Genomic DNA, 19,936 nt, shown 5'->3' with positions numbered 1-19,936 from the left:
GGCTTCGCTGGACCCCGCGGCGTTCCGTAGTGGCTCCGTCCGGGGCTGGAGGCGGTCCTTCCGCTGTCGCTCTCGTGACGTCCTGAGGGCGGGCCCGCGGCAGCTGTGGGCGTGGCCGAGCGGGCTCGCCTCTGCTCGTGCTCCCTCCCTCCCGCCGCTCTGCCCGCGGGTCTCCCTGCTCCGCTGCGGGGTCCCGGGCTCCGGTCCCGGAAGTGGACTCGCGTCCTGCGTTCCAGGCTCCGGGACGCCGCGACTGTCGTCACGGTGGCAGCCACTACATCTCGCCCCACGTCGGCGGCGCTAGGCGCCGTAGTGCCGACGAGCCCCGAGCCCATGACAGGTCAAAGCCAGTCGGCGGCCGGGTCGGCGGCGTGGAGCACGGTGTTCCGCCACGTCCGGTACGAGAACCTCGTGGCTGGCGTGAGCGGCGGGGTCTTGTCCAACCTGGCGCTGCACCCGCTGGACCTCGTCAAGATCCGCTTCGCTGGTAAGAGCCCGCCCACGCCGCGGGCGGCTTCCCTCGCTGTCAGCCCCCGCGAGGCACTGAACCCCAAAGGAAACTCGGTCTCCCCAACCTCCATGCTGCAAGGAGGAGGGCTCCGAAGATGATGCCGAGTACTTGCGGTGCCTGGAGCTAGGATTTAGGAAGGGAACCCCAGTTACTGAACCTGGCCTCGGCCTTCCCGGAGTCCTGTAACCCTAAGGGATAGGGAAAGTGAGTGAAGTTGGAGAGAGAGGGGAGCGCCCCATTTGACCCGGGTGCGTGCAGTCATTTGCTGTTGAGGGTAGTTTGAAGTCTTCGGGCAGCCACGTGTTGGGCTGTGTAAAGTCAAACTAAAGTGCAAGTCCTTGAGCTGGAGCATAGTCCTCCGCGAAGAGTAAGGACTAAGTTTGGGATAAAAAGTATTGAAGTATACATTGTCCAAAATAACTGCATTCAAGTGTGAATTAAGTATTTGGAAATTAGCACGGCATTTAGGGATTAACGCCAAGTCGAATTTCACAGGTGCCCTTTGGTAACTATTTAGAACCCATTTTCTGTTATTTTAATTATTACAAGCCATGGGGACAAGATCATGATGGGAAAAACCACAGAAACTGCTGACCCAAGCTAGTGGGAGCCCACGGACTCTGGACTGACAGCTGGGGAGCTGGCATGGGACCGCACTAGGTCCCTTGAATGAGAGTGACAGATGTGTGGCTTGATCTATTTGTGGGTCTCCTGGCAGTCTGACCAGGACTCATCTCGAGTACATGAATTGGCTTTTTTAGAGCCCATTCCCTATGGTGCCATGCCTTACTCAGCCCTGATGCAGTGGGGAGGAACGTGGGCCTGCCCTAACTTGGTGTGCCAGCCTGTGTTGAATACTCAAGGGAGGCCTTACTCACTATGAAGAGTGGGTGGGAGTGGGATGGGAGGGGGGAGAAGGGGAGGATGGGGAACAGTGGGTGGCGTGTGTGTGTGTGTGTGTGTGTGTGTGTGTGTGTGTATGTGTATCCAAATTCTTCCTTGAAAAATCAAAGTTTTATAAATAGCTTTAGTAGAGTATTTTAATTTCATTCAGTCTACTTGATGTATGTATGTATGTATGTCTTACTGTTTGAACAATAGTATCCGAGCTACAGAAGTATCAACAGTTTCTTGCTGTCAGGGAACTTAAAAATCTAATTGGCCTAACTTAACATAAGAGAATTCTATACAACATAAAATCAAGAGCAAAGTAGAATAAATCCGAATACAAAATAACAGCACAAATAGACTATATGTAAAGAAAGTTGGGGCTAAAGAGATGACAGCACTCCCGCAGGACCCACGTTGGGTTCCCAGTACCCACTTTGAGTAGGTGACTGTAACTGTCTATAACTCCAGCTTCAGGGAAATCCAGCACCTCTGGCCTCTGCTAGCACCTGCACTCCCATACACATACCCACAGAGGGACACATATAGGTAATTTAAAATAATAAAGGTAAATATTTAGAAAAGAAACATAGGTGGCTTATATGTATCTTTAAAGGTCCTGTGACTATTAAAGTTCTCAACAAGATTAATATTTTGGCAGCCAGAGAGGAGACAAGACATTCTGTGGTGAAAAATAGGTGATACTTGTGGAGTGTATCCTAGCAAAGATACCACAAAGACATATAATTCCATGGAGTTTGACATGCATCTCTAAATAATTGTTATCACAAACAGTTATGACTATTGGCAATAACTCTCATTGAACATTTTCTAGGACTTTATTTATCCCCTTTATGCAGATGATGACAGGAGCAGTTGAGTAAGTTGCCCAGGTCACAAGGTTGTAAATACCAACCTGAGATTTGCGGTTGGCCAACTTCACTCTAAAACTGTCTTGCACTTACTTAACCATGCTCCACATTAACTCCAAATCCCTGCTCACAGTGGCTCCAACATGAATCAAGATTTCAGACTTCTGGAGGTGTGGGTCTGTGTCACACAGCCTCCTCTAGGAACAGAAGGAGGAGTTGAGATTTTTATTAAGGAAAGGGTTGGCCAAGCTGGTGTTCAGACCAAGCCTGAGGCAAGGGAAACCTCGGTACCTGAGAAGATTCATTATCTTAAATCGAGCAGAGTGTTGGATCCCTGTAGGACAAATAAGGTGGTTAGAGGCAGAATGAGGAAGTAAGATTAGCTAGTAACACTAATTGAAGTCCTTCCCACATCAAAGCAGGCCTGTGTAGTAGTGAAACCTGCAGTTTGGATGGTGTAGGAAAGAGAGGAATTTGGGAAGATGAGAAGTTGAGTCATCTTAGCAAGGGTTTCTGTTGCTGTGATGAAACACCATGACCAAAAGCACCTCAGGGAGGAAGGGTTGATTCTTCTTACAGCTTTGTAGTCCATCATCCAGGGAAGGCAGGGCAGAGAAAGTCAAGGCAGGAACCCAGAGGAGGAGCTGATGCAGGGGCTGGGGAGGAGTGTGCTTACTGGCTTGCTTCTCAAGGCTTGCTTTCTTACACAGCTCAGGACTACCTGCGGTGGGAGTAAAGGATGGTGGCATGCCCACCTCCACACCATGGTCTGAGCCCACCTCCACCGTTAATCAAGACTACAGACTGGCCTACAGGCATTCTATTGAAGGCGTTTTCTCAGTTGAGGTTGCTCTTTCCAGATAACTAGCTGTGTCAAATTGACCTAAAACTAACCAATGCAGTTATCAACAGGCATCAGGACTGAGTAATTCCTAGATTTTGTGCTTTCATAGAATTAAGCCCACTTAATAAAATTATTGTCTAGCAACGAGGAGGAATTTAGTCCTAAATGTGTGTGTTATGAAACCAAACAATTCATTGACTCCCAAATCAACTGGAGTGCCAGTGTCCACAGTTTTAAAGAGAATAGAAATGTTATGTAAGAAAGGTGAAGGAACTATTTGAGTTTCATGTGGGAAGAGAACTCCAGTTGTGAGTAGGTCCTGAGGTCAGGCATAGGTCAACTGGAAATTACAGGAATGCAGAATTAGGCCTGGTAAGGTGGTGGTACTCTGCAGTGAAATTCAATGGCAAAGTGGCAGAGACATGCTGGTTGAAAGAGGTTAGATACGTGATATTGTGGATGAGCTCAGGGTTGAGTGTTCGCCTAGGCACCCATAAGTGTTAAGCTTAACACCTATTTTCACATACCAAAAAAGTGGAATTATCCATTTAAGCACAAGTAAAGGGAATGTATTAGAGAAACAAGCTCTTCAGTTGTGACTGAGCCAGCACCTAAAACAGTTTGTACCGAGGTGGTAGGACTACATAGTATTTAAAGCCAATAAAGTCGTTCCTCAGATTGATTTTAAATGTCTGCCTTCTGTCTCAGCTCCTCTGTCTGTACTACAGTCTTGGGCATCTTTCAGTGTTACCACCAGCCGTTATGTGAGATCACTGCTTGAATGAAATCCTCAGCTCATTTAGACTAAAACTCACTGTTGGTGTAGCAACTTCTATTTGACATTAGGGAGACCCTCATTCAGGTCTTCATCTCAGTAGTCTCTTGTTTTCTCTGCCTTCAAATTTATCCCACTTGAGGATGTCACAATTTCCTTTTCTTTGTATATAATGAAATTTTTACTCTGATAGTAGGGCAACTGTTATATTTTTTTCTTTTGTTTTGTTTCAGTTTGGTTTTTCAAGACAGGATTTCTCTGTGTAACAGCTATGACTGTCCTTGAATTCGCTCTGTAGGCCAGGCTGGCCTCAAACTTAGAGATCCGCCTGCCTCTGCTTCCCAGTGCTGGGATTAAAGGCGTGCGACGCCTGTCTGTTTTATTCGTTTTTTTCATACGGAAGGTAAAGGAGGAAGCAATTTCCTTTCACAAAACATCTATTAGACACAATTTGAGAAGATAATGCCTTGAAATCACAGCCAAACTTAGGTGGGTTTTTGATTTGATGTGTGTGTGTGTGTGTGTGTGTGTGTGTGTGTGTGTGTGTGTTTCCTTTAGAAACTTTGTAGTTAGGTGAACTGCAACAAAACACCACTAACAAACAGAATGGCTTAAACAACACCAAGAGTTTTTCTCTTGGGGATCTAGGGACCAGAAGTCCAGGATCAGGTGCTAGTGGGATTGGTTTCTAGTGCAAACCTGACCTTGGCTTGCAGACAGCCTTTCAATCTTTGTTCCGCCTGAAAGGCCGGCTGCAGGTGCTGTCACATTGAGAACTAGGATTCTACATGAGCTTTGGAGATTCAGTTCTCTCCACAGCCCTACCCCACCCTACCCCTGCTTCCACACTAATTCCCTACCATTTCTTCCTCCACCAGCCCAACATTGGTGCCACCAAATCTGCAGTTCTCCTCCCAGATTGCTGGGTGTGGTGCAGCACGCTTGCATGTGCTGTTAAGCATTCCCTGTCCTAGAGACCAGCACCTAGTCATTGTTTCCTGTTATTCACACTTACTACTAAGATTAACTCTCTAATAGTCCAGCAAGCACTGGTTGTACCTATGAAAAGCAGAGGAACTTCGTTTTGCCTTTTGTCGTGTGCTATGTGAAAGTCTGTACCTTGTGTAAACTTATAAAATGTAGGAAATAGATGATAGTATACCCATTTTAGAAAGGGGGATGCTGAAGCTCAGAGGGTTAAGACCATGTCATTACTAAAGGAAATTAGGTTTCCAAGCCAGGCTGCTCACGTAGCCCAGTGCATTTTAATCTCAACTCCTAGTGTGACATTGACAGGTTAATGGTGAAGGAAGCTGACTGCTTGCTCCAGCTTTGCATGGCAGTGGTAAGCAATAACGCTTCTTCTCTGCTGGGCTCCAGTCTATACAGTAGCAGGTGGGGACAGCGGATTGGGCATGCTTACATGTAAAAGACTGTAATTTTTGTGAACTTTTTGGAAGGCACTTTGACTGTGTATTTCTAGATTTACATTTATACACTTTGACCTGTATCACTTCCCTTTCTAATGGCTGATGGTAAAGAAGTAGTAAAAAACCACACAGGATATGTGTGGTTTACAGAGTATTCTTAGGAGAACTTTTTATTAGGAAAATATAAACAGAACACCAGTTGGTGATGTTACATACCTTTAATCCCAGCACTCTGGAGGCAGAGACAGCGGATTTCTGTGAGTTCAAGGCCAGCCTGGTCTACAGAATGAGTTCAGGTACAGCCAGGGCTACACAGAGAAATCCTGTCTTGGAAAACCGAGATGGGGGGAGGGAGAGAGAGAGGGAGGGAGGGAGGGAGGGAGGGAGGGAGGAAGGAAGGAAGGAAGGAAGGAAGAAAAGCAGACCTGAGGGAATGGGGCATATGAAAGAGAGTAGTGGGAGAGAGGATGAAACAGAAACTGTATAATGACATGTTCATGTAAAAATGCTGTAATGAAACCCATTTCCTTACATGCTAAACCTAAAACATTGATTTAAGAGATAAGAAATGGTTCATACGTCAGAGAGGAGAGCGATTGTGGAAATGACAGGTGACATGAGATGGACACAGTGTAGAAATGACAGATGACATGAGATGGACAGAGAGTGTGGAAATGACAGGTGACATGAGATGGACACAGTGTAGAAATGACAGATGACATGAGATGGACAGAGCGAGTGTGGAAATGACAGATGGCATGAGATGGACAGAGAGAGTGTGGAAATGACAGATGACATGAGATGGACAGAGAGTGTGGAAATGACAGGTGACATGAGATGGACACAGTGTAGAAATGACAGATGACATGAGATGGACAGAGCGAGTGTGGAAATGACAGATGGCATGAGATGGACAGAGAGAGTGTGGAAATGACAGATGGCATGAGATGGACACAGTGTGGAAATGACAGATGGCATGAGATGGACACAGTGTGGAAATGACAGATGGCATGAGATGGACAGAGAGAGTGTGGAAATGACAGATGACATGAGATGGACACAGTGTAGAAATGACAGATGACATGAGATGGACACAGTGTAGAAATGACAGATGACATGAGATGCACAGTAATCACACTTTTTCAACATCTTATTTGGGGAAGTCTACCAGGAGAAATGTCTGTAAGTTCTAGAGTGGAGAAGAAAAGAACATGTGAAACTGTATAAAATAAAATTATTTGGATCGTAGAATTGTATAATGTAGAATGTGGTTTTATAATTTGGTATCATATGTGTGATATGGAATGTTCCCTATTATTGAGAATACTTAATATTCTACTTCCAGGATTAAGTGACTTCTTAAAACAATAAAACAATTGTTGATATTGCAATGTTCCATATTGTTTTCTTAAAACCTGCCCATGGTTCTGCTAAGCATCCCTCATTCCCCCCAATTATCCTGTTTCAAATGTATTTTTATTTTCCTATAGAAGCAGAATAAAAATAAATGCCAAATTTACCCAGGCATAGTGGCACTCTGTACTTCAAAATACTACTGCAGCTTAAAAACAGATGGCAACGTTTTCTGAGATGTAGACAAGTGCAAGAGAGCTTTATGTGATAGAATAAAAAGATAAAAAGGGCCTTTCTTTCTTTTTAAGATTGTTTAATTAAAAGGAAAGAAGAGGGTGGTGACTGGTCCCCAAAAGTGTCTCTGTAGAGAGTAGTGCCATTTGTTGAGCTGTGTGGAACCTAGAATAAGAACAGTTTGGGAAAGGATGGAGGAAACTGGTTCAGTTTTAGAAAATAAAGTTCAAGTGAAACACTCCAGTCCTTTATATTCTGACTGTGTATGCGGTGGTAAAGAGAGAATGTCCAGGAGTAGACTGTCCTTCCCCCAGACCCCTTCCCTGCTCCCCCTCAGATCTTGCTGGCATTCTTGGTAGAATGAAGCAGCTGACTAGTTTATTATGTTTTTAGTAATATTTTTATTTTATTTGTAGTACCATTTGGCCTAGTGCCCACAGAGTTCACAAGAGAGTGTCAGACCACTGGAACTGGAGTTACAGGTGGTTGTGAGCCCTCATGTGGTGCTGAGAATCACACTCAGGTCCTCTGCAAGAGCAACAAGTGGCCCAAACCACTGAGCCGTCCGTCTCTCCAGCTCCTGAGTAATGACTCTAAACATTTGAATTCATAGTCATGAGTACCTGTAACAAACATACAAGTGTTTGGGGCCTCTTCTGGAAATGCTAGAGGTTCTCATATGCTCTTGGCTGAGTACTTCGATAGACGTACTAATTTAAAGTTACTAATATCCTAAAAAGAATTTCCTTCCCCTGAGATTTTTCTTCAACTTACTTCCTTTACGGACCGATTGTGTGTTTTGTGTGTGTGTGGTGTGTGTGGTGTGTGTGTGTGGTGTGTGTGTGTGGTGTGGTGTGTGTGTGTGTGTGATGTGTGGTGTGTGTGTGTGTGTGGTGTGTGGGTGTGTGGTGTGTGTGTGTATGGGGTGTGTGTGTGGTATGTGTGTGGTGTGTGTGTGTGTGTGTGGTTCGTGAGCAGCAGTCTTCTCACCTGTGTGTTCTTCAATGCAGTGAGCGACGGACTGGAAGTAAGGCCAAAATATAAAGGAATTTTACATTGCTTGACTACCATTTGGAAAGTTGATGGACTACGAGGACTTTACCAAGGAGTAGCCCCAAATGTGTGGGGTGCAGGTTTATCCTGGGGACTCTACTTTTTCTTGTGAGTAGATCTGGGGGGCTTTGCTTTAATGTCTTCTGCTTACTACCTTTTTTGATGACTCATTTAATCCTTTTTTTTTTTTTTTTTTTTTAAATTGGAAGGATTAGAAAGCAAAGTAGCTTGTTAGTTTCCTGTCTGCCAACTGTTATCAGAGACATTTAACCTGGGACAGAGTTGCTAACAGGAAAAAGGAAACATGGAGAGATGGACAGACATCCTCAGAAACTGTTGTTTTGAGTGGTGGTGGCACACACCTTTAGTCCCAGCACTCGGGAGGCAGAGGCAGGCCTCTGAGTTCAAGGTCAACCTGGTCTACAGAGTGAGTTCCAGGACAACAGGGCTACACAGAGAAACCCTGTCTCAGCAAACCCCCTCCCCACCCCCACCCTTCCCCAAAAAGGAAACCATTGCTTTGAAATGTATTGAGGAAAGTTGAAGGTTCGGCTAATCACTGTGAGCAACAGCATTAAAGAGCTTTTTGTTTTAGTTAAAGCCATTGGAAAAACTGCCAATTCTAATTTACAGTGACTCTTTACAACCTCTTCAGATTCTGAGGTGCTGTGACCATATTAGTACTCTGGTGCACTTTTAACAGCCAAAATAGACTAGAAAGAGATGAATTAACTGGTTATTTATTAATGGTTTTGTAAGTGTTACAGTAGGAACCTGAAACTGTTTTTTAAGATGAATCCCACAAATTTCAATCCTTGAATTCAGTCCTTTAAGGAAACTATTTTCTTTGTGTATAAGAGATTAGTTCCAGAATACTCCCCAATTAGAAAATGTCGTAAGTTCTGAAATATCATAACATGGTTATCCATTTGTCCTCAGCGAGAATCCCAGAGTGTTTGAGTGGCTTAGAGATGTACATTTGATGCATACTGAAGTCTAAAAGCAGGAGGGATAGACGTGTGAGGAGTACCTGTAAGAACATATATGCACACAGCAGATGATCCCTGGTGGGAAGGGCTAGCAATGGCCAGATTCCTCCAAGAGTGGAGGTATTCTCCACAAGCCTCTTGCTTGCCCATCATCTTCATAGCTCAGTCACCTGTCAGATACTGTCTGTCACTCTTTGGAATAGCAGCTGGTGCGTTCCTCTTAAAGAAACCGCAGCAAGCTCCTGAGCAGGTACAGCCACCTTATTGAGTATAAAAGAGCGTGCTCACAAAGCATGACACTGGGGGGGAGGAGCACATGCTGGGAGCTGCTGGCCTGGACAGTCCACTGTGTGTCTTAGTCACTGCTCTAGTGCTTGAAGAGGCAAGGCAGCTCCTACGACAGGACACATTTCTTCTATACAACTCAAATTAGAACGCTGTGTGTGCGTGTGCGTGTGTGTGTGTGTGTGTGTGTGTGTGTGTGTGTGTGTGTGTGTGTATCCCCAAGAGTATCTAAGAACAGGCTATGTGAATAAAGTATTATATGACAAGAATTTCTTACAATAGAATAGGTTGCTTCGTGTTAAACTGTTATTGGTAAAGTTTGAAAAGTTTCCCCAACCAAAATCTTTGCAGAGGAAAGTGGACATTGGGTTAAAGAAGTTGGGGCCTGGTGACACATCTCTAATCCCAGGTAGATAGGGGCAGGAAGATCAGGAGTTCAAGGTCATCCTTTACTCATAGTGAGTTTAAGGCCAGCCTGGCTCACAGAAGACCTGCCTCAGAGAACAGAATAGGGACTGGAGAGATGGCTCAGCTTGCTAATCTTCCAGAGAATCGGAGCTTGATTCCCACCCCTACATTAAACAGCTCACAACAACCTCTAGTTCCAGCTCCAGCTTCTGTGGGCACACATAATAGAAATTTTTATTAACCAAATAAATAATAACAACAAAAAACAAAAAACGGGCCTGGTTTGTCTTTCCTGCTCAGAAACATTTAGTGGCTATTTGCTGCCTAGCAAGACCTAAATCTCAGCCTGCCACTCTGTGGCCTTTCTCCTAGAGTGCCTCCCTCTAGCCATCACTTTCCCTGTTGAAACCCTGCCTGCCTCAACACCCAGTCAGTGACACTTCTGCACAGGACGTGTGGGATCTCTGATGCCTCAGGCAGGACACTGTTGTTGACATTTACTTTGTTATGGCTGTTAGTACACCAGTGTCCTTGTCAGTCTGTTAAAGGATCCAGTGCCTGCTCACCTCTCTGTCCTTCAGAACGCCGATTACTGTTGCTGAGCATGTGTTCACCTGGTGCCAAGGTCCATATCACCACAGCATCTTCTCCTTCTCCCTCTTTTCTTGTGCTGCTAGTAATTGCGGGCGGTGTAACTAGACGATTTCACACACACACACACACACACACACACACACACACACACACACACACAGCTAGGTGTATTTGTTTATGGGAGGGTAGTATAATCCACCGTGAGCCATTTCCGGCATATCTGTTCTTAAATGAGGTCTTAATTTGTGGTTTCCTTATGTGTTGACTTTTTCTTTAGAGATTATGCTTTAAAGTGGACGTTTGCTTTATGACTCGTGTTCGAATTAAACTGCTTGTGTTTAATGTTTTTAGTTACAACGCCATCAAATCATATAAGACAGAGGGAAGAACTGAACAGTTAGAGCCAGTAGAATACCTCGTCTCAGCTGCAGAAGCTGGTAAGACAGTGATGACATCACCTTCCAAACTGAATTCCTCGGGTGGGGGCGGGGCTTGAATGGACTGACTGAAGGGCTCCCTCTGTAGCCCAGGTTGGGCTTGGGACCTTTGGCCTCCAGGCTTGATTTTTCTTTCTTTTTTTTTAAACCTCCCCACCCTCGTTAAACAGTAGAGGTTTAAATGTGTTCATCTAATCTTGTGAAGTTAGGAATCTCTAGACTAAGATGGTTTGGGAGGGGCTAGAGAGGTGGCTTGGCACCAAAGAGCATTGGCTGCTCTTCAAAGGACCAAGAGTAGATTCCCAGCACCCATGTGGTGGCTGGGCCATCTCTAACTCCAGTTCCAGGGATCCAACACCATCTTCTGACCTCTGAGGGCAACACACACACACAGACAGACACACACACACACACACACACACACACACGCGCGCGCGCGATGAAAATACATACATGCAGAAATGACGATCATATACATAAAATCGTTTTTTGAAAAATTACTCTTAAGAGATGATTTGGATAAAGTGTTTCAAATTATGTAACTAGGGACCTTCATTCTCCTGTCCTGTGTGTATGCCATCAAGAAAGACAGTGACCCATGAGTGCTCATAAAGCCTGTTTTGTCCCTTGCATAGCTTGGTTTCTCCATGATTACATGGTATTCTTTTAAAGCAAGTACCATCTATTTTTGAATACTTACCCCATGCAGAGACCTAAGTTATAGAATTTGATATTTATTTACTATTACAGGACACTCAACAAATAAAAAAATTAACCAGATGTATTTTTTGGTGTGGCAGGAGATGTTTGGCTGGTGTTTGTTTGTTTGTTTGTTTGTTTTAGATAGACTCACATAACACACGCCCAGTCTGGCCTTGAAATGACCTTCTTGCCTCCACCTCCCACCTGTCACCAGATGAAATTTTCAGCAAAGTGGTCACTTCTGTAAAAATGATAAAAATGTGCCTTATGAGACTGTGATGAGGGAAGCCATAGTGACTGCCTTCCAAAGGATTTGAGGATGTTGTGGTCGATCTTGGGGGAACATGCATGTGCACATGCAGCTTGAGGAGCCACATTCCTGGTTCTTCCCTAAACCCCAGCCTTCTGTTTTATGTGCATCTCCTGGTTAGGAGTCTAGATAGCTTTGCTCTATTCCTTATGAGGAAATGGTTTAACATTTTACCTTTTAGTCTACCTCTCACTAATTAACCACAGGAGGAACTTTTTTGACCAAATCTAAGTTTTCCCTCTGACTGTTGGGCGGCGTATCAGAGGCCACATCTCACTGTCTCACATCCCCATCTCACTGTCTCACATCCCCATCTCACTGTCTCACATCCCCATCTCACTGTCTCACATCCCCATCTCACTGTCTCACATCATCATCTCACTGTCTCACATCATCATCTCACTGTCTCACATCCCCATCTCACTGTCTCACATCATCATCTCACTGTCTCACATCACCGTCTCACTGTCTCACATCATCATCTCACTGTCTCACATCCCCATCTCACTGTCTCACATCATCATCTCACTGTCTCACATCATCATCTCACTGTCTCAGATCATCATCTCACTGTCTCACATCCCCATCTCACTGTCTCACATCATCATCTCACTGTCTCAGATCATCATCTCACTGTCTCACATCCCCATCTCACTGTCTCAGATCATCATCTCACTGTCTCACATCCCCATCTCACTGTCTCACATCATCATCTCACTGTCTCAGATCATCATCTCACTGTCTCACATCCCCATCTCACTGTCTCACATCACCGTCTCACTGTCTCACATCATCATCTCACTGTCTCACATCCCCATCTCACTGTCTCACATCCCCATCTCACTGTCTCACATCCCCATCTCACTGTCTCACATCATCATCTCACTGTCTCACATCCCCATCTCACTGTCTCACATCATCATCTCACTGTCTCACATCCCCATCTCACTGTCTCAGATCATCATCTCACTGTCTCACATCATCATCTCACTGTCTCAGATCATCATCTCACTGTCTCAGATCATCATCTCACTGTCTCACATCCCCATCTCACTGTCTCAGATCATCATCTCACTGTCTCACATCATCATCTCACTGTCTCAGATCATCATCTCACTGTCTCACATCATCATCTCACTGTCTCACATCATCATCTCACTGTCTCAGATCATCATCTCACTGTCTCACATCCCCATCTCACTGTCTCAGATCATCATCTCACTGTCTCACATCCCCATCTCACTGTCTCACATCATCATCTCACTGTCTCACATCATCATCTCACTGTCTCAGATCATTTCACTGTCCCAGATGCAGCTGCTTCATGAAGTCTTGTTCTTTTTTTGGTTTTTTGAGACAGGGTTTCTCTGTGTAGTTTTGCACCTTTCCTAGAACTCACTTTGTAGACCAGACTGGCCTCGAACTCACAGAGATCCGCCTGCCTCTGCCTCCCGCGTGCTGGGATTACAGGCGTGCGCCACCACTGCCCGGTAAGTCTTATTCTTTTAAAGTATGCTCAGTGGATTGGATATCATTGCCCTCGTTTTCTTAATCAAATTTAATGTCTTACTTATGCCCTGGTGGTTCTGTTGTTGTTATTTTGCTTTGTTTTTAAGATCAGAATTCACTATGTAGCCTGGCTGTCCAAAAACTCATCATGTAGACCAGGCTGGTCTTCTAATTCATACAGATCTGCCTACCTCTGCCTCATGAATTCTGGGATTCAAGGTGTGTGCCACCACACCTGGCTTTACCCTCACTCTTGATCAAGTGGGCCTTCTTTATGCTATGTGCACACTGTTGAAAAAAATGTTCTTTTCTAATGAACTATTCTTAATTTGGATTAAGTGACTCAGTACCTGTATGCTAATTAATCTTTAAATATGATTTTAGGGGCCATGACTCTCTGCATTACAAACCCATTATGGGTGACGAAAACTCGCCTTATGTTACAGTACGGTGGTGTTGTTAACCCCTCACAGAGACAGTACAAAGGAATGTTTGATGCACTTGTGAAAATATATAAATATGAAGGTGTGCGTGGATTGTACAAGGTAACAAATTATCATGACATACTTTGAATAACTGGAAACTACAATAATACTGGCTTTTGTTTTTGCTTTTGTTTGGGGACAAAGTCTTGCCGTATAGCCCAGTCTTCCTTCGACTCAACCTCCTGAGACTGTGGTTATAAGGTTACAGGCACATGCCGCCATTCTGGCTGCTGCTTGCTGCCCGGTTGGCAGCTCTTTTGTTCACTTCTGAATGGCCTGTGTTTGGTCCTAAAAAAACTTATGCACTAAATAATTGAATGAAGTGGAAGTTTTGTTTATAATTCTGAAATTGTTCTTTAAGTGGTGTGTCCTCTGTCTCCATGACTTTGATTCGTCAGGTGTTTCTAGTGAGTCATGCAGTTAGATCACCCTTTGCTTACTGTAGCCCTTGGAGGGTATCTGACATTGTGGAGAAGAGGTCAGGGGGTCTCAACGGGGTGTAAGTATAACGTGTCTTTAAAAATCAGCAAAGGGAAAGTCAGCCCTGCCTGGTCATTGTTTCTTCAGTGCCGGGAGTTGTGTGTGTGTGTGTGTGTGTGTGTGTGTGTGTGTGTGTGTGTGTGTGTATTCTTTAAAATAGCTTTAAAAATCACTAGCATTATAAACTTGAGGTTATGGATTACTTACTGATCTATAGGCAGTTTTATTTGGAATTGTATCATCCAGTTCTGTATTTTGTTTCTTCACTTCTTACCCTATTTTTTCTGAGAATACCTATGCACAGTCCTTTGAGATATCATTAGCTTGTTTTTGTTTTTGTTTTGTTTTGTTTTGGTTTTTACTAAATAACCTCCTATTCAAACCCCAATTCTTGATAGTGTGGGTCTTTTTCATATTCGTATATATAATATTTAAAGAAAAACAACCCATGAAAAGAGAAGGCAGTACTGTACTGTTCTTTTTTTTTTTTTTAATGATTTATTTATCCTATGTGCATTGGTGTTTTGCCTGAATGTATGTCTGTGTGAGGGTGCTGGATCCCCTGGAATGGGAGTTAGAGGCAGTTGTGAGCCACCATGTGTGTGCTGGGAATTGAACCCAGACCCCTGGAAGAGCAGACAGTGCTCTTAACCACTGAGCCATCTCTCCAGCCCCTGTAATACTGTTCTTTCTTTTTGGTTTTTCGAGACAGGGTTTCTCTGTGTAGCTTTGGAGCCTGTCCTAGATCTCACTCTGTAGACCAGGCTGGCCTGGAACTCACAGAGATCTGCCTGGTTCTGCCTCCCGAGTGCTGGGATTAAAGGCGGGCACCACCACCACCCGGCCTGAAGTACTGTTCTGAATACCATGTATTAAAATGGGATTTATGTAAAATGTAGGTGAATTTACACAAAATAACATGAAAATATTTTAAGTCTGTCTTTCATTCAAGCTGTTTAATTGTGCTTTTCTTTACCATTCCCTTTAGGGATTTATCCCTGGGCTGTTTGGAACCTCACATGGCGCCCTTCAGTTTATGGCATATGAACTGCTCAAGTTGAAGTACAACAAACACATCAGTAGATTACCAGAAGCCCAGCTGGTGAGAGAGTTCCTTTAAAGTAATGTGGGCACTAAATAGGTGGAAGATTTTTGATATGTTTACTTTGACAATCCTGCTAACATAATAAATACTCTGTCAGTGACTTAACTAACAGCTAAATATTTTATAAGCTAATGGCACAAATGTTAATAGAACCCCACATTAAATAGACCTGTGTTAAAGAAGGAACAGCATTTTTTATTTGTTTAAATGGTTTTTGTATGTAATTTTTGCTTTTAAAGAAATGCTATTTATGTTCTCATTTTAGACCACAGCAGAATATATTTCTGTTGCAGCACTATCTAAAATATTTGCTGTAGCAGCAACATACCCCTATCAAGTTGTGCGAGCCCGTCTTCAGGACCAGCATGTGTCTTACGGCGGTGTGATGGATGTGATCATAAAGACGTGGAGGTGAGAGCATGCCAAGACTGTCCACTCCTTGCTAGGTTTTTAGGATTGACCAGTTTGCTGTGGAAAAAACACAGTTGGCCATCCTTACTTTCCTGTTTCCTGTATATGTCACGATACATCTCTGAAGCCTGATTTCTTTATTGGTAAAATCAGACTGTTCAGGCCTACAAAGTTGTCATAAAAACAACGAAACAGATGTCAGTGCTTTGAAAACTTGCCAGCACAGAATTTAAGTCGCAAAATATTTGATTGATATTGGATATAAGAAGTCAGAAAGGTAGTTAAATATGTTTGAGGCCTATACCTGCTACTTGTCTCTGTATGTAAAAGAGAGTATGCATGAGAATAAATTATTTTGGGCATTAAGGAAGTAAACTTTTCATGTGAGCTACATTTGTGTCACTGGTATTGGTTATGAGATTGTGGACATACTGCTGCTTGCTGGTTTGTCTGAGAGCATCTAGATGTCACTCTCACTGGCTCACTGTGTGGTACCTAGTGTCTGGTCCAGGCCGACTTCAGAGTCTTCAGACTTGTCACAGCCCCTCCTGCCTCAGCCTCCTCCGGGGTGCTAGGATTATGGGTCTGAACCCCCACACCTGGCTGCCATGAGAGACCGTCGAGTGCCTGCCTGAGATCTGCTAAATCTCCAGCACCACCCTCCTTGTGAAACATTTGGGTGACTCACTAAACGATGGCACTGTCCATTCTCCTCTGAGGTATCCTTACCTCTTCCTTCATCTGTTTATAAAAGTTACGTGGATGGCACATAAATCTAATACCTGTTCAGGGCATTGTACGCATGGTTTGTACACACCCACGTGTAAGTAGGGTGAGGCTTGACTGCTTATTCTGTGTTAATGAGATGTTGGTGTATTCACACTGCCACTTAGGAAATTAAGTGTGTCTGTCCCTCCTTTAGGAAAGAAGGCATCAGTGGATTTTACAAAGGCATTGCTCCCAATTTGATCAGAGTGACTCCAGCCTGCTGTATCACCTTTGTGGTCTATGAAAACGTCTCACATTTTTTGTGTGACTTTAGAGAAAAGAAAGTAAGGTAAAAGAAGATTCCAGTGTATCTGCTTGAGGCAGCAACAGACTCCTTTGTGTTTGAAACACAAAACTCAGAAGAATACAACAGCATCACACCTCAAGCTCAGCATGTCTATATCAGAAGTCAGAGGACTGAAAATCTTGATGTTTTCTGCCCTGGGCTTTTCTTATGTGTGGAGGAGCTTGGCTGCCTCTGCCTGCAGTAGACACCATCAGCATAAAGTTGAAGCTGATAGCCAGTATGAGAATGGACAAGGTCTTCCATTTCATTGCTGAACTAGAAGCTAATTTGCAATATTTGTAAATAATTAGATGAATGTTTTTTTCTGAACTCTCTTGCCTGGATTGTCTTTAAAACTGACCTATGTGCAATAACGAGGAGCTGGCTTCTTACAAGAATGGCTGCATTTCAGGGTACGTTAGACTGGGGGGCTTAGGAATAAGATGTTATCCAGATCCAGCCCATTCTGAATGGAGATGTTTTTGTTAGAAATAAAGTCCATTATAAATGTGCTTTTACTTTAATCCAATTGGAACACACTAACTACACAAACTGGAGAATTCATGTATTTAGTCTGAGAAATATCTACCATCTTTTGCCGTTCCATTTCTTAATTATTTAAAGTGTGATTCTGGATCCCAACCTTGTTTTTTGGCCATAAACAGTATGTGCTTGGAGTATATAAAGTCTGAGCTTCTGGGATCCGGTGAAGCCTTCGTGTGGCATGTGTGGTTACAAATCACTCATCAGGAATGCCGAGTCCCATTTCAGAGCGGGTGTGTTTGCTGTGAGCTTGTTAAAAAACTAAAGAAATAAACATTCCTTTTTGTCTTAATATTTAGATTTGTGGACCCCTCTACATTGGTTGCTCAGATTCAGGTTGAAATACAAACTAGGTGTGTAGACCTGCAGGTATACAGGCCTACCCCCAGAAGGATGCTGAAGTAATACTAGTTTCTTCACACCAGCAGCTGTCGATGCTGCTGTACTAACAGCTATTTTTTTTGTAAATAAAACATTATGATCAAAGCTATATTTAAAGGGGTCTTTGAAAATAAGCCTATTTTCTATATCTGGAAATGGCATTATTTTTAAAATAAAAATGAAAGGATAATTTATATTTACAAATAATGTGTTTACTGTAATATTTTTACCGTTTCAGTGTGTTTTCAGTGACAACGGTGCAGTTTTAAGTTGTGACATACTGTAACAAAAAGCAAGTTTCCAGCAAGTTTTCTAAATTCTTGGTGTGTAACTCTTTCGGATTCAGTGACAATAAGTCAGTATTCCCAAGAATTCTTAGAAATTTCAAAATTACTATTTTATACATAGTCCTAACCATATCTACACTTTATTTGGATAGCTCAAATTCTTGTTTAAAGAATAAACTACGTTTTAGTTTAGTGTAGTTTACAAAAAACTATAGCTTATGGGAATATTTAAACAATGAAAAACATAATTTAAAATTAATATCTCCCAGCTAAGGAAACTAGAATTTTGTTTTTTTGTTTTTGTTTTTCAAGACAGGGTTTCTCTGTGTAGCCCTGAATGTGTAGCCTCTGTCTCCCAAGTGCTGGGATAAAGGCTTGTGGCACCACCGCCCGGCTAGAATGTTTTATAAATCGTGCATTTCATCTGAGTTATTCTGTAATTTGCATAAGATTCACCCTGAATGGAGAATGTCTGTATGGAGAGGCAAGCTATAGTTGATGTTCAAGTTTTAGAGGTATACATTCGAATCCTCCTAAGTCCCCTAAATTAATAAGACAGCCCTTGTCCTCTGAGAGCTTGTAAGCTTGCATAATAACTGACTGGGAAGGTGGAGGGTCACACAGAGCTCTACAAGAGCTCTCTGTTAGTCACTCAGCAACACTGTGGAGGTGCCTCTGCCCCGAGAACTGATGACATAGTAGTAGGCAAGCCAGTTGGATTCACACGATTGAAAACATTTATACAGAAACGGTTGTTGGGTGTTGATATTATGAGGCAAAAGCGGCAGTGAGGGCGATGTGAGATGCAGGACAGTGAGAAATAGGCCCCAAAGCAGGAGTAAGTTGGCCGGAGGAGAGCAAATAGAAGATGGGGCCATTGCCTGAGGCGAGGTCACAGATTGGAGGACCTGACTAGCTTCAAAGTTTGGCTTTGGTTTTCTGTTTGACCTAAGACAAACAGTTTCTCTCCTGTCGAAAGCGCCTTTATCTGTAAAATGGTGTTAAATCAGTACTATTGATTCCCAGGGAGGAGCTTTTTCCCCTTTCACCCACAAGGCATTTTAAGAAGCCAGCATGTTTATTAAGGCTCCAAGAGTTCTCAAGTTCTGGTCTCAAGCTTCTAGCATGCTCTTCCACTTATTATACTGATAATTCACCGCCCAGAACAGACCACCTCCGCTGGCACCTGCCATAGTTCTCTTCAAAATAAACTCCGAAATAAAGCCCGACCCATGGTCCTTCAGAAATCTTGCTCCAGTTGCTTGCAAGTTGCCAATCATCACCTCTGACTCCATGCAGCAGGTTAAAGTCACTAGCTCTTGACCAGCTGCTCATCAAGGAATCCTAACACGTGGCTTTCTTGCTGTCTCCCTACTTGCTTGTCCATAAAATCCAGATCTCCCAGTCTAAATTTCTTACCAGGCTACAGGACTGGGCAAGGTCTGGCTTCTGTTAATGTTAATTAGCTAGCTAAAGAGTGTATGTTTGACCTCAGGAGTTATCAGCTTTCCTTGGGATATGGGCAAGGAATATTTCTATTTTCAATAGAAAATAAAATCTCCAAGAAAAAATTATTTATTCACTTTGGCAGCAAAGTCAAGCACTTGCAAAATGTCGTGGAAGTAAAATTATTTGCTTAACCTTTGTGCTGTTTTCTGAAAACGTGTTAGGTAACATGCAAGGTTTTGGGTTACTTAAAAGTCTTACCTTTCTGAAGGATTAAACAGAAAGCAAACCCTGAATGCACCTGTAACGAATACATACCTCTTATTAGCTTCCACTTCCCTTCCTTCCGGAAGTAGACAAAATTTCTATGGGAACCTCCCCTCTTCCTCCACTCAGCTTTGTGACTGAGGTGCACCAGCCTTCCCTGAGCTGGAGCTGGGCCCTGATTGGCCAGGCCTGTCTGGATGTACATCTCCGTTTATAGTCATGAATGGCTTGTAAATGACAGGTAAAGCAGTCCAGGTAGAGCGGCTGAGACAAATGTTTTTCT

General features: G+C 43.4%; 1 protein-coding gene across 1 annotated transcript; it reads left to right on the top strand.

Moving 5' to 3' along the window:
- Positions 1–98: 98 nt before the first annotated feature.
- Positions 99–17,566, top strand: Slc25a32 (solute carrier family 25 member 32). The gene is made up of 7 exons (XM_036208924.1): positions 99–487; positions 7,918–8,068; positions 10,588–10,673; positions 13,579–13,739; positions 15,148–15,261; positions 15,530–15,675; positions 16,598–17,566. The coding sequence occupies exons 1-7, from the start codon at positions 334–336 to the stop codon at positions 16,734–16,736; spliced, it is 951 nt and encodes a 316-aa protein (XP_036064817.1). The 5' UTR covers positions 99–333; the 3' UTR covers positions 16,737–17,566.
- The last annotated feature ends 2,370 nt before the right edge of the window (positions 17,567–19,936 follow it).

Source organism: Onychomys torridus, chromosome 16 (assembly GCF_903995425.1).
Source record: "Onychomys torridus chromosome 16, mOncTor1.1, whole genome shotgun sequence".
NCBI classification, from domain to species: Eukaryota; Metazoa; Chordata; class Mammalia; order Rodentia; family Cricetidae; genus Onychomys; species Onychomys torridus.
Note: the sequence above shows the minus strand (reverse complement) of the source record. Positions and strands in the feature narration are given on the sequence as shown.